The following is a 14,042-nucleotide window of genomic DNA, read 5'->3' as shown; positions in this document are numbered from 1 at the left end:
AGCCCAGTTTTTTTGTTTTTTTGGTCAAAGGTCATGGATTAACAACAAAAAAATTCTATTTCGAGGGGGGAAAAAAAGGACTTTAGAGGTCATTTAGTGAACATGCCTCACCCGTTATTTAACAAATGAGGAATCTTAGGTTTCAAAACGTTAAGAATCTTGCCCAAAATCACACAGGATTAAAATCCAAGGCTCTAAATCCCAGCGTAGTGCGCATTTCAATGTTCTCTGCAGCCCTTGTATTTCAGCAGCAAGCAATGAAGTGGCACAGTAATGGGAGAAGGACTATGGGGAAGGGCTCATCTCCTGGGACTCTCCAATCTCTCCTAGGTGGATGACAACTACCTACTTCCCTGAGCCTGCTGCCAGGATATGACAGCCATTACGAGGGTCACAGGATGAAGCCATCCTTTTGTCTTAATGAGGCAAGCTGGAACAATTAAAAAAATAGTCTGACAACTCTTACAGAGCTGTCAGTTGGGGATACTCAGGGAAACTAAATCCCTTAGCTATTTATTAATCACCTTTTAAAGCTCATTACATTTTAAGACATGCAAAGTACTTTTAAAGTTTGACATTTGATATTACAGAGGACTTGGACCTGACTGCTTCTCTACTGAGAGAGGAGGGATTAAGAAGTATATTCCTTGGGGCGCTAACCGTAGCGCAGCGGTTAAGTATCCGCCTGCCAATGCAGGGGACACAGGTTCGAGCCCTGGTCCAGGAAGATCCCACACGTCGCGGAGCAACTAAGCCCATGCGCCACAACTACTGAGTCTGCGCTCTAGAGCCCATGAGCCGCAACTACTGAAGCCCGCGCACCTAGAGTCCGTGCTCCGCAACAAGAGAAGCCACCGCAATGAGAAGCCCACGCACCGCAACGAAGAGTAGCCCCCGCTCGCCACAACTAGAGAAAGACTGCACGCAGCAACAAAGACCCAACTCAGCCAAAAATAAATAAGTAAATAAATAAATTTATTTTAAAAAGTATATTCCTTATTATAATCAATTGTACCTTTGAAAAATGAAAATATGCAATGCACTTTTTCATGATACAAATTAAAGAAGGTAAAAAACGACAAAGATCTGCTTGCCCAGTGGATCAAGGTTTCAGAAGGGTTCAGAAACACTGCTTGTAACAGAACTGGAATTTATAAGTGGTTTAACATGCTGTTAGATGCTTTATAGGCATGTGAAAGGCAGTGATAACACTGCCATGTAATTACCACATCTATTTTATTCGGCATCATCTACTTCCAACCATGACTGGCTCCTGAATGTTCATGAAGGTTGAAGTCATGACTATATATTAATGAGTCTGAGTTATTTTTATTGTTATTTTATAGCTGCCCTATATAAAATTCCCTTATAACCCTAATATTTGAAGTTGTAAATAAGACAGATTAAAAAATGTATCAACTCATTACACTGAAAAAAAACGGTGGTAAGAAAAGCCATTGTTAGATTCCCAGGAGAAAGTTACACATAAATGAATTCCTTAGAGAATATTTTTAATTATTGGTTTTCATATTACATTTAGTAGGGATACTGAAAACTTGACTATACTCAACATTGGGTATAGGCTAACAGGTTATTTACTGCTATTGTGACTCTTGATTTTTCCATTCAGTAGACATTTATTGAGCATATACTACATGCTTTCTTCTTTCACTAGCCTCTCCCAGTTCAGAAGAGACAACAAATTACTTACCATTTGTGTCCTGACATGTTTCCTTCTTCTTCCTTTTCTACTGTTGATGATTTGGGGAGAAGGGACAGGGAAAAAGCATGAGAGGATAAGTTATATTATAACCTGAAATAAAACAAATATGTTTAACAGTTACACACTATATTATAATTATACATTAATTTGACACATATAAAGTTTTTCAATCTAAGCCATTTCTAGTTGTATCTTGGGGGCCAAACATTATTACACAGTATCACTGTACCCCAATGTCTAGAGTAGTTTAGTTAAGTAACACTGGAAGAAATATCCTCAATGAAGTTTAAGAAGTGAACAGGCAAGTGGAATGAAAAAAGCAGGTTGCAAAAGACTACATAAAATATGAGATCGTAACATTCCAAACAATACTCTATATTGTTGAAATATACAATTATAGAGTGAAGGTATAAAGAATTGCATATGAAGGACGAACACTAAATTCCAAACAGCAGTTACCACTGCAGTGGGGATGCGGAATATTATTTGAGAGGAGTATACAGGGACTTTGTACCCATAATATTTTCTTTGATAAGCTAGGTGGTGAGTATACGGCATCTGTCTGTCTCTTTACAGATTTTAAATCTTTCATAATCAGTATTTCTAGAAGGTAAACCAACACATTGCAAAAACAAACAAAAAGAATTGATAACCCAGAACAAGATACCAAGAAGCGTACAAAGGAGGAAAATGAGATTATTTCAGTTTTGACCAACCAAGTACTGTATTTTCATCTCATTAGTAAATATGGGAGTCACTTGATGCCTTTGCCCCTCACTCCACTTGCCCCCCTCGTGGGAGCTAGCCAACCCCAGGGAGGGGCAGAGACAGCCAGCCCAGCCACACTTGCCTACCAGTTACTGGAAAGAACGGAGAGCTCGCTACCTAAAGGAATGGCCTCTGACCAGACACAGACTGCTGGCCACTGGAGTGAATGCTCAGAGTGTGAATGCTCTGGCTACTTCAACAACATAAACCCAATCGTTCTCCCTCTGCCTCAGAAAGGGTCCTAACAACCAAGATCCCTAAAATGATCAGAGTTTCCAAGGCTTTTTTTTTTTTAAATTTATTTATTTGGGTGCACCGGGTCTTAGTTGCAGCACATGGGATCTTTGCTGCCGCATGCAGGATCTTCATTTGCGTCATGCAGGTTCTTTAGTTGCAGCATGTGGGATCTAGATCGTTCCCTGACCAGGGATTGAACCTGGGTCCCCTGCATTGGGAGCGCGCAGTCTTAGCCACTGGACCACCAGGGAAGTCTCTCCAAGGCTTTTAAAAAATGTTTTGAGGGAACGCAATTCAGGTGTTGATATTCCAGGCTTCAGGTATGGGGACAGGAAAGAGGAAGGACATTTTCTTAGAGTGTCCGGATGCCTCTGAAATGACAGCATCCCGTAACCAGCATCTCTCTTCTTCCTGGAGAGCATCCATGTGCTTTTTGGCCATTTGCATATCTTCTTTGGAGAAATGTCTATTCAAGTCCTTTGCCTATTTTTTTAATTGGGTAATTTTTTTGTTATTGTATTATAGGAGTTCTTTATATATTCTGGATATTAACCCCTTCTTTGATATATGGTTTGCAAATATTTTCTCCCATTTGGTAGGTTGCCTTTTCACTGTTGATTGTTCTGTTTGCTGCAATTTTTTGATTAATTTTTGATTATTAATATATTTAACAATGAGTTCTTTATAGTATAATAGATAATAAAAATCACTAAACAAACTGCCCTTTTCCTGAACTTTCAGGCTATTCCCAGATTATGATGCCATACAGCAGTGTTCCTCACGGTATTGCTTACAAGTCAGTTACGCAGGAATCTTCTGGGGTGTTAACATGAAGATTCCTGGGCCCCATCCCTTACCTACTGAACTAGAATTTCTGGAAATGGGTTTGGGAATCTGCATTTGTAACAGGTTTTGCAAGTGATTCTTAAGCACATTAGAGTCTGAGAACCACAGCTAAATGGCACAAAGGAAAAATCCTCTCTAGAAATAGATCATTCTTGAACAAACTTCTGGATTATATAAGGCACTTGAACAAAGGAATCATGGGTGGCAAAATCAGGTCAGCCTACAGGGGATATCTGAATGTCTCATGAGATGGCAGTTGCAGCCCGCACTTGCATCTCTTTTAATGTATGTTTCAGTCCCATACACCAGGGACAATTAATAAACATTTTAAGATTTACTGACAAAATCCATCTCACCTGGCCTATCACCTTCTAAATCCACAGTGTCAAAAGAACTATTTAAAAAAATTGTTATAATTCTCATCTGTTCATTCATTTCATTTCAACAGTTTGATTTATCAAACATGCATCGAGCATTTAATTAACATGTGGCAGGCACTGTCCCTGGCCTCAAGGAACCTAGAGTCTAGATCAGCTCTGTCCAATAGAAATATACTATGAGCTACATAAGTAATTTTAAATGATCTAATAACCATATTAAAAAAGTAAAAAAAAAATAAACCCACACATATATGGTCAATTAATTCACGACAAAGGAGCCAGGAATATACAATGGGGAAAGGACAGTCTCTTCAATAAATAGTGTTGGAAAAACTGGACAGCTACATGTAAAAGAACAAAACTAGACTAGTGTCTCACACCATGCACAAAACTAAATTCAAAATGGATTAAAGAATTAAATGTAAGACCTGAAACCATAAAACTCCTAGAAGAAAACATAGCCAGTAATCTCCTTGACATAGGTCTTGGCAATAACTTTTTGAATCTGACAACAAAAGCAAAAATAAGTAAGTGGGACATCATACTAAAAGGCTTCTACTTCCTGCCTAGCAAAGGAAACCATCAACAAAATGTAAGGCAACCTACTGAATGGGAGAAAATATTTGCAAATCATATATCTGATATGGGGTTAATATCCAAAATATATAAAGAACTCATACAACTCAGCAAAAGCAATCTGATTAAAAGATGGGCAGTAGATCTGAATAGACATTCTTCTCAAGAAGACATAGAGATGGACAACAGGTACATGAAAATATGCTTAACATTACTAATCATCAGGGAAATGCAAATCAAAACCACAATGAGATATCACCTCAAACCTTTTAGAAGAGCTATTATCAAAGACAAGAAATAACAAGCATTGGCGAGGATGTGGAGAAAAGAGAACCCTTGTGCACTGTTGGTGGGAATGTGGTGGGAATGTAAATTGGCATAGCAACTATGGAAAACAGTATGGAGGTTCCTCAAAAGATTAAAAATAGAACTACCATGTGATCTAGCAGTTCTACTTCTGGTTATTTACCTAAAAAAAGTGAAAACACTAACTCAAAAAGATATTCACACCCCCATGTTCACTGAAGTCTTATTTACAATAGCTAACACATGGAAACAACTTAAGTGTCCACTGATGGATGAATGGATAAAGAAATTGTTGCCTCTGTGTGTGTGTGTGTATACACACACATACACACATACTTATGATGGTATATTATTCAGCCATAAAAAAGAAGGAAACCTTGCCATTCGCAACAATATAAATGTACTTTGAGGGCATTATGCTAAGTGAAATAAGTCAGGTAGAGAAAGACAAATATCTTCTGATCTTATATGTGGAATCAAAAACAAAGAAACAAAACAAAAAACAAGCTCATAGATACAGAGAACATATTGGTGGTCACCAGAGGTGTGTGGTGAGTGGCTGGAGAAATGGGTGAAAGGAGTCAAAAGGTTAAAAAACACGGGCAAGTATACAAATAGACACCTTACCATACAAGATATACAAATGGGAAAAAAATCATATACAAAGACCCTGATAATAAGGAGATTATAAGAAAATAACAGATATGAGAAATCCTACACATTGATTAGAATGGTTACATTCCAAACAAAGCTGAAAATACCAGTCCTAGCAGGAATGTAGAATAACAGGAAAACTCATTCATTGAAAAAAAAAAAGTAAAAAGTAAAAAAATTTAAATATATTTTATTTAACCCAATATATATAAAATATTATTTCAACAGGCAATCAATTAAAAAATTACTAACTATACTTTGCATTCATGATTTTGTATCAAGTCTGAAAACTGGTATGTATTTTACACTTATAGTACATCTCAATTGAGACCAGCCACATTAAATGCTCAAAGGCTAGATGTGGTTATTGGCTATAATATCGGGCAGTGCAGGCTGAGCAGGAAAGACAGATGTACATAAACATAATTTCTAGATCCAAGAGACTCTTGACATTTGCAAGAGACATATAAAAAGATCTTCATGTATCCCCAAATTTGTAAACTCTGCTGTAAAAATATCATTTTCCCTTTAAAATACAATGACGTATATGTTTAGCTAATACTTCAATTCACGATTCTGCAGAGGAAGCTCTTTCTCCACTTCTGCCACAAAGCACTTATGAAAGAAGCCCAAAATGAATGGTATCAGGTCTCAAGGTTGTTAATAGCACAGAGAAGACTTCCTAAAGTTCTACTTGTGGTCACCTTACCTTAGGAGACAGGCAAGGAAGAGCAAGTATCAAGTTGCTCACGGACTGTGAATTCCATGATAAGAAAAAGAAAAGCACCAATATTGTTAAATTCAGCATGACTTGACCACATGAATGCTTGTGTTTCACTAAATTCTGTCTCCCCGGGGACAAAGCAGATGAGCCAATAATATTTAAGACCTACTCAAAGAAGTACGGGGTCTTCCCTGGTGGCGCAGTGGTTGAGAGTCCGCCTGCCGATGTGGGTGACACGGGTTCGTGCCCCGGTCCGGGAAGATCCCACATGCCGAGGAGCGGCTGGGCCCGTGAGCCATGGCCACTGAGCCTGCGCATCCGGAGCCTGTGCTCCGCAACGGGAGAGGCCACAACAGTGAGAGGCCTGCGTACCGCAAAAAAAAAAAAAAAAAAAAATAGTACAGGCCCAAGAGTTAATAGATCAATGAAAAGTTAGTTCCTAATTTTGATGTAGCAACCCTGAGAGTGGGAGGATGAGTGAGTGAGGAAAAGGTTCTGTGTCTAAGACAAGTAATAAAGGGGAAAGATGTCTCCCTACTCAGAGGTGGGACTGCTGCTGAGGCCAGCACCATCTTCTTGGGTGACACTAAGACAACCGACCTAACCCTCTTAGACTTTCCCAGGCTGCACTGTGATGGAATTATAATACTTCCACCTCAGGATCCGAGGCCAGGCATTAAAACCAGGAGCTGTTCTCTGACACACACATGTGGCTGCGAGACCATCTCGCCACATGGGGAAAACTGGGAGAAGTGGGAGCAGGGATACTTTGTTCAGATTTTCTACAGGGGTTCTGTGCAGTCATCATGTTCATTCTCCTCTATGCTTTTCTTCATGCTTGGTATGTTGAGTCTTCAATTTTATCCACCCATGTGGACAGACCACAACTGTCCCACTTGTTTTTATTTCCAATAGCCATTGAAAAGCCATTTTGAACACACTGGTTGGCCAATACCTAAGCAAAAGTTTTTTCCAAATACCCCAAGGTTCATAGAACACTAAAGCAAGCCTGGTTTAAACAAAGTTTGATGCATTGCTACAAAGTGGATTCGGCCTGTCCGTGGCTGCCTTCAACCCTGATACTGGATTTTCCTCCTTGGAAATGTAACATGGCAGAGTATTTTCATTCCATACAGGCTGCCTTCAGCTGCACTGAACATTTGTTCCGGCCCAGAACACTTCTCTATGAGTTTATGGAGTTAGCTGATAGCACCTCTGATTACATTTGAATTATGCAAAGAGTCTAAAATTCTTGAGCCAACGCTTACTCAGAGTAAAGGTAAGATGAGTAGTTATATTTCACCATATCAATATTCTCAACCCACAAAAATATTTCAGTAAGCTTCCTCTTGACTCACATTTCCTAAGTGTGTCCTGTTTCTTATGCAGTTTCATGCCTCAAATTAATTATCTTTCCAACTTTAGCAGTAGGTTTTTCTCTTCTCTCAGTGAGCAGGTTTTCTATTAGTTGGAGTACTAGCTGAGACTGAGTCCAGAATCCCTTTTTCCTATATCTGTACTGAGCATATGGTGGATTCTCTTGAATTGCAGATCGGAGCCACAGCCAAATTTGTCATTTGTCTAATTTATTCAAAATCTCTATTTTCTAACTAAAAATTGTCACCATCTTAGAGCACTTCAGTTCTGTTGTGCACACCAGCATTTAGCTTTCTTTGGGAAGTGGGCCATTTTTCCCCCCAAAAGAAACACACTTTTCAAGAGAACAGAACAGAGTCTTACAGTGATGTGGGTGCATGGGGGTATGTTTGAATCATCCTATAGTAAAATCACTCATTCCCAAACACCAGCTTCACGGCACCACATGTCATTGAATCGCAGGTGCAAATCTGTTCACATTCCAACCTTCCTGAAACCAGGATGTGTTGTATAATCGATACCTTGTCAACTGTTTGGCAGTCATTTTTCCTTCTTCATGGAACATAAAATGGTAAAAGAGCTTATAAGCAATAGTTTCTTATATTTGATCAAATACAGAATAATTCTTTAAAACTAAACCTCTATAAAATTACACATCACTATTTGCCATAGACTTTTGGGGCTATTTGTATATAAGTGAACAGGAGAATCTGAAGTCAGGGGATGCCAAGTGCTGCCTGTGATGGGGAAGAAGTGCCATGGATGAGGAAGGTGCCCAGGGTTAGACGAACAAAGAAGTCAGGGCACCGAGCTGGCTTCCTACATAGCCTCTGGGCTGGGATTCTAAGAATCAGTAGTTGCTGGTCAGGGGAAGGGCAGGAGTGTGTGTGGATATGTGGGGAGGGTATTATACCAGGCAGAGGGAAAGCAATGAACAAATTGCTTCCACAGTAGAACTGCATGGTGTGTGTGTGCAACCAACTGTAAGCAGTTGTGCATTCCTAGAACTTGAAGAACAGGAGCTGTGACCGGGGACACATGGGGACCAGTCTCTCCTGGAGGGTAGACATTTGATGCTGTCTATTTCAAATGCAGTGGTCACTTTCTATGTCCTGTCTTTGCTACATTTCCTAATTGACTTTCCGTAACAAATGTTGGATGCCTTTGGCAGATCTCTTGGGTTTAGCTTCCAATTGCAGGATACTAATTTATATAATTTTCTCCTCATTCCATCTTTCCGTTTTCTCAGAGATCAACTTCATCTAGAAATATTACCAGTTTTCAACAGTTGGTTTTGTTTCTCTGATGCATAACCTCAGAACTAATACAAGCTGTATAATTTAAGAGCCTAGAGGGAGTTGAGAAAACAATGGAATGAAGCCCCTTCCTTTTAAATTGGGGAACCTGTGATCCAGAGAGAGCAAAGCAAATCAGCTTCAGAGCCAGGGCTCAGATACAGGCTCCTGACGACTTGCCAAATGAAGAAACACACATTTGTCAGAGGTTCTAGGTGCCACATTAAAAAACAATTTATGTTTGTACTTTTTATTTTGTTCAATGTATTTTCATCTTTTTTTCCCAGAAGTTTACCTCTAGTCACTTTCTCTTATGTCTACAATGATTTTTATAATTTCCCATGTAGAGAAGGAAAAGTGTTTTAAATATAAATATTTAAATGGTTTCAGTAGAAATGGGGAGGAAAAACTAAAACAATTCCTCCAGGCATAATTAACTATATTTATTTTTATTATTATTTCAATCTTGATGCATCAAACTGTGTTCACACATAGTTGATAAAGAGAGATCCCTGTGGAAGGTGGGAAGTTGAATTATCTTCTATCCTTTCAAAAGCTAAACATTAATTAACGTAATGTGATTTTGACTAGCTTTTATGGGTGTTTTTCTATGTCTCAGATATCACAGCCTTCCTTTTCAGATTTTGATAGGGTTATGACTACTTGAGCATTCCATATAACTTTAAATGGATTCTGTTTCTAGCTGAGTTTGGGTCTCCTGCAAATGATTTTTGACATTTCATAAATTCACAAGCAAATGTGAAACACCATCATGATTTAATTTTATGAGTCATGCTTTAATTTTGTGAGTCAGCAAGTCCTACAGGAGGAAAGCAGAATTCTAACCTTATTCAAGGCAGCTAAAAGATAGATGATAGATGAGTTTTTATTTAAACCCTACACATGCAAGTTTGCATTTTCTGTTAATGAATTGGGGCTTAGGATATTTTTAAAATATTTTTAAATGATCGCTCACATTTCAAAACAGCTCAAGTATTATATACAGGCATTAATTAAGCTTAATAACTCCCTAACTCTATTAAAATCACATCCTGAAGTAAATATTTTTAACGCCAGTATAACTTGTCTCCCAATATGCTGCTCAATATAAAATCCGGGAAACCCACGACCATGCCACAAATCTGTCCCTCCTCCAAGTCACTTCACTATCTGGCCTCACTTGGCTCATCTGTGAAATAGTAGACTAGGCTAGCTGACATCTAGGATGCCCTCAGTCACAAAACCATGAAGCTAATTTTAATTATTTTCAGAGATATTTACATCTAAGAGAAAGCTTAGAGATAATGAACACAACATCTTCCTTTTTAAAGATAAGGAAATTGGGTTTCTAGAAAGAGAGACTTTTCCAAGATCAGCTTAAAGATCAAGTTTAGGAGGAGGAATTCTGGGACTGAAACACTCATCAGCTGATTAGCAACCTGGTGCTTTCCTGAGTCTCTTCCTCTCTTCCAAGAGATGTCTCTCAAAGGAAAATATCAAATATAGTATCCCATATTTGAAGAAACGTTAAAAAAAAGCCAATGTATTCTCTAAAAAGCTTTCATCCTTAACATTAATATTAGTTAAAAATATTATGTCCCCACGAAACAAACTAAAATCAAAATAAACCGCAAACTCAAATTGCTCACAAGGGGCACAATCTAGGTCTTGCTCTTCTTTCTCTTGCTTACAGCCCTGCTTGCAAAGGAGGAGTAAGGGTGAATTTTGTGCTGCAGCAAAACTCATGATGGTAGTAATGACGAGGCTAGCATTGAACACAACAAACCTCAAGGAAATCTAAAAGAGCAAATAATACGAAATGGATTAGAAGACTGGAAACAGATAGGAACAAATAGGGTATCTTTGCTAAAGAAAGGATTTTAAAAAACCCTTGCTGTATAAATTATATTCACCCTTGATTTTATTTAGGTTGGTTTATGTAACTTTCAAATGTCAATTCAAATTTAGCATACGTATGGATTTTAATCTCTGGTACTTACAGTGGCTTTTTCTCTAAAAGCTTAATGTCACAAGGTGAAGAATGAAGGAACACCCTAGTCAGACAAAGGTCTCAATCAACTTCTGTCAAGAAATACTAGAGGCTTCAACTGCCAGCATAGAACATTATTAAATGATGGGAATACATGTTTTCCTTAAATTAAATTTTAAAACTGCATTTTAAAATTGGGATAAATTTTTTTTATGAAAGATTAATCTGAGATAAACTAACTTTCTCATCCGAGACTGTGGTGTCCAGTACATCAGCCACTTGAAATATGGCTAGTTTGAAATCAGATATGCTTTCAAGTAAAACACACACTATAATCTGCAGACTTAGTAACCCCCCAAAAGTAAAATGTCTATTAAGAAATTTGTATTTTATACTCATTTATATTTTATGTTGATAAAATTATATGTATTTTATATTGATATATATGTATATTTAAATTTTATATAACTAAATAGCTATATTATATATAAATATATATTTACATATTATATGTTATATTTAATTATGTTCATACTTATTTATATTTTATATATGTATTTTTATATTTTATGTTGAATAATATTTTGGATATACTGGGTTACATAAGTATATCATCTAATGCCCCCTGCTTCTTTTCAGTTGTTTCAATATGCCTCCTAGAATGTTTTAAATTACACATGTGGCTGCCCTTATATTTTTATTGGACAGCCTTGGTCTAAGGCATTAAACAAAGCAGCAAACAGCTAAAAATTAATTCCGTAACTCAGGTCATCAATCTTCTGTACAAATATAAATACCTTTAAACAGTTTTCTCCCCAGAATCTATGACAATTATCCTGTCAGAGATGTCATTATAAAAATAAAATCTTATTTATATACATGTGTATGTATATATACAAAGACCATATATGTGTATATATACGTGTATATATAATCTTTTAAAATGAACTACAAAATGGCTACAATTCACATTTTCATAATAAGTTGCTTTAAAAAGGTCCAACTCTATATGCAAAATATACTGCTTTAAATCAGATTCACAGGAATGATTATGTGAAGTGGATGAACTACCTTTAGGCCATCAAAAGTGAGAATATAAGGACAATCAATCTCTCTCTCTCTCTCTCTCTCTATATATATATATACACACACACACATACGCACATATATAAATACCTACAAATATAAAATGCATACATATATTTATAAATGAAATATACATAACTCATATATAAATATGAATGGTTAATAATATTACAAGTGTGAAGGAAGAAGAAGAATGTGAATGTAGTGACGACACCTATATGAAATTACACATAAGCATAATGTCAACAATCAGAACAATTGGGGAGATACTACTGTTTACAAAGTTCTCTTTCTTTAAGGTTAAATTCATAATTGAAAGCCTCTTAAAGAGATGATCAAGTAATTTCTTAGGCCTCCCCAGGATCACTCAGAGATAGGAGAGAACTTACAGATCATTCAGTCCAATCTTCCCCTTTCATAGATGAGCCAACTGAGGCCCAGGATTGAAGGAAATTTCCCAAGGCACAGAGTAAGCTTTTTTCATTAGTTTTAAATTACTGAAACACACATACACCAGTACGTGGTTTATAAAATATCTATGCTGTGCACAGGTCCTGTAAACAAACCCACACAGCTCCTTTCTCTGGAAACGGCACGGATTCAAGGACTTTCCTTGGTAAAGTGGTGGCCCCTAAATCATGTTGGAGTTTGGGCTGGTTTAAGAGCAAGGGATGAAGGCAGCCCAGGCAGGGGAGGGAGATGCAAGAGGAGGACCTTTAAATAAAAGTCAGCAGCAAAGGGAAGCAGGCAGAAAGAGAGAGCTTTGCATTTTCACGTACCCCAATTAACAGAGCCACCCTTGGGTCATCTACTTGGTGTTATTTGAGAACTAATAAAAGATCCCTTTTCCAGGTTCTTGCTACTTTCTTAGGGAAGACATTTACTGGAATAAACAGCAGCAATAGTGCTGTTATTATTAATAGTGAATAAATTATTAACCATTATTAATAGCAAATAAGGCACAAGACCAATTATTTTGGTGGGAATCAGGAAAGACAGGTCCATTGGACATATACCTGGTAAGGCACGTAGAATAACCAGGTAGAACCACCAGGAAGTAGCTCAAAGGCACAGAGCTTCAGGTCAGGAGTGCAAAGAAGAGAGAAGCAGGAAACAGAAAGAGGCAAGTGGTTTGGTACCAACACAAAGTTTACGTACTTCACAATGTTGCCCATGCTGCCTACGGCAACACAGAGGAAAGAGTATTAGATACAAGGACACTCAACTCCTGGCCTTCAGGGAGCAGCAGGTAGAAGGAAAATCCCCAGGGTGGTGATGACCAGCCTCCCTCCTCATGCTCTATGCGGAATCACGGCCCTGGGCATTGTGCTGGGCCCCTTCTCTCATGGCTTCCACTCTTCATCACCACTACTCAGTTCTTCGGAACCATCCAGCACCATGACTATAACCACTGCTGTTCCTTTCCCTTCAGAAGGGACAGGTCTTACCCTTTTGCCCCTTCCCACCTTGGTCCATCTATTATCCCTTCTCTTTCAAGTTAATCAACCTCTCTTTCTGCCGTCAACCCATATCCTCCAACCTGTTTCTTCCTCCAGTTACCATCCTCTTCCTTCTCTTCACAAAGTTCTTCTACGCCCACACAGTCTGGTTCCTTTCTCCACCACACTAGAGAAAGGTTTTCACCAGGAGCCCAACTCAAGTTCTCCTCTCGCTTGACCTTTGACTAAGCTCCCCTCCTTGACTTCTCAGAAAACACTCTCTACACTTTGGTAATTTTTCAGTTTCCTTTGTTAGCTCCTTTTCCTCTGTGTGCAGTGATATCTTGAATATCATTGCTCTACAAGGTTCCAACCTTAGCCGTCTTCTATTACACTTTACTTGCTCCCTCTAGGTGATTTAATCCACTTCTGTGGCTTCAACCAACAGCTGTATGCCAACAACTTCCAGAATTAAACACCTCTCCAGAGACTACAGTAGGGGGATCAAAATGTGGATTTGGTGCTCTGGAGAGGTATTTAACTCTCCATTTTCCTATGGTCATCTTCACCTGGATGTCCGATAGGCACTTCAAATTCAGGACCTCTAAAACTAAAATTATCTCTCTCCATCTCCACCCCCA

The 14,042-nt window shown here is 38.2% G+C and overlaps 1 protein-coding gene across 14 annotated transcripts in view; it reads right to left on the bottom strand.

The window, feature by feature from the left end:
- The window catches only part of ICA1 (islet cell autoantigen 1), a 145,140-nt gene that overhangs the window by 125,521 nt on the left and 5,577 nt on the right, over positions 1–14,042 (bottom strand). For 8 of the 14 annotated variants that reach the window (XM_019927926.3, XM_019927976.3, XM_073809681.1 and 5 more), the window contains one exon: positions 1,712–1,751. In XM_019927926.3, the coding sequence (XP_019783485.1) occupies positions 1,712–1,728 (17 nt within the window). In that variant the 5' untranslated portion in view covers positions 1,729–1,751. Of the gene's footprint in view, positions 1–1,711; positions 1,814–14,042 lie in introns of all 14 variants that reach the window. The other 6 variants (XM_073809680.1, XM_019927969.3, XM_033863043.2 and 3 more) reach the window with 2 other exon arrangements.

The sequence above is a fragment of the Tursiops truncatus genome, chromosome 9 (genome assembly GCF_011762595.2).
Source record: "Tursiops truncatus isolate mTurTru1 chromosome 9, mTurTru1.mat.Y, whole genome shotgun sequence".
NCBI classification, from domain to species: Eukaryota; Metazoa; Chordata; class Mammalia; order Artiodactyla; family Delphinidae; genus Tursiops; species Tursiops truncatus.
This window is presented reverse-complemented; position numbering and strand designations above follow the sequence as displayed.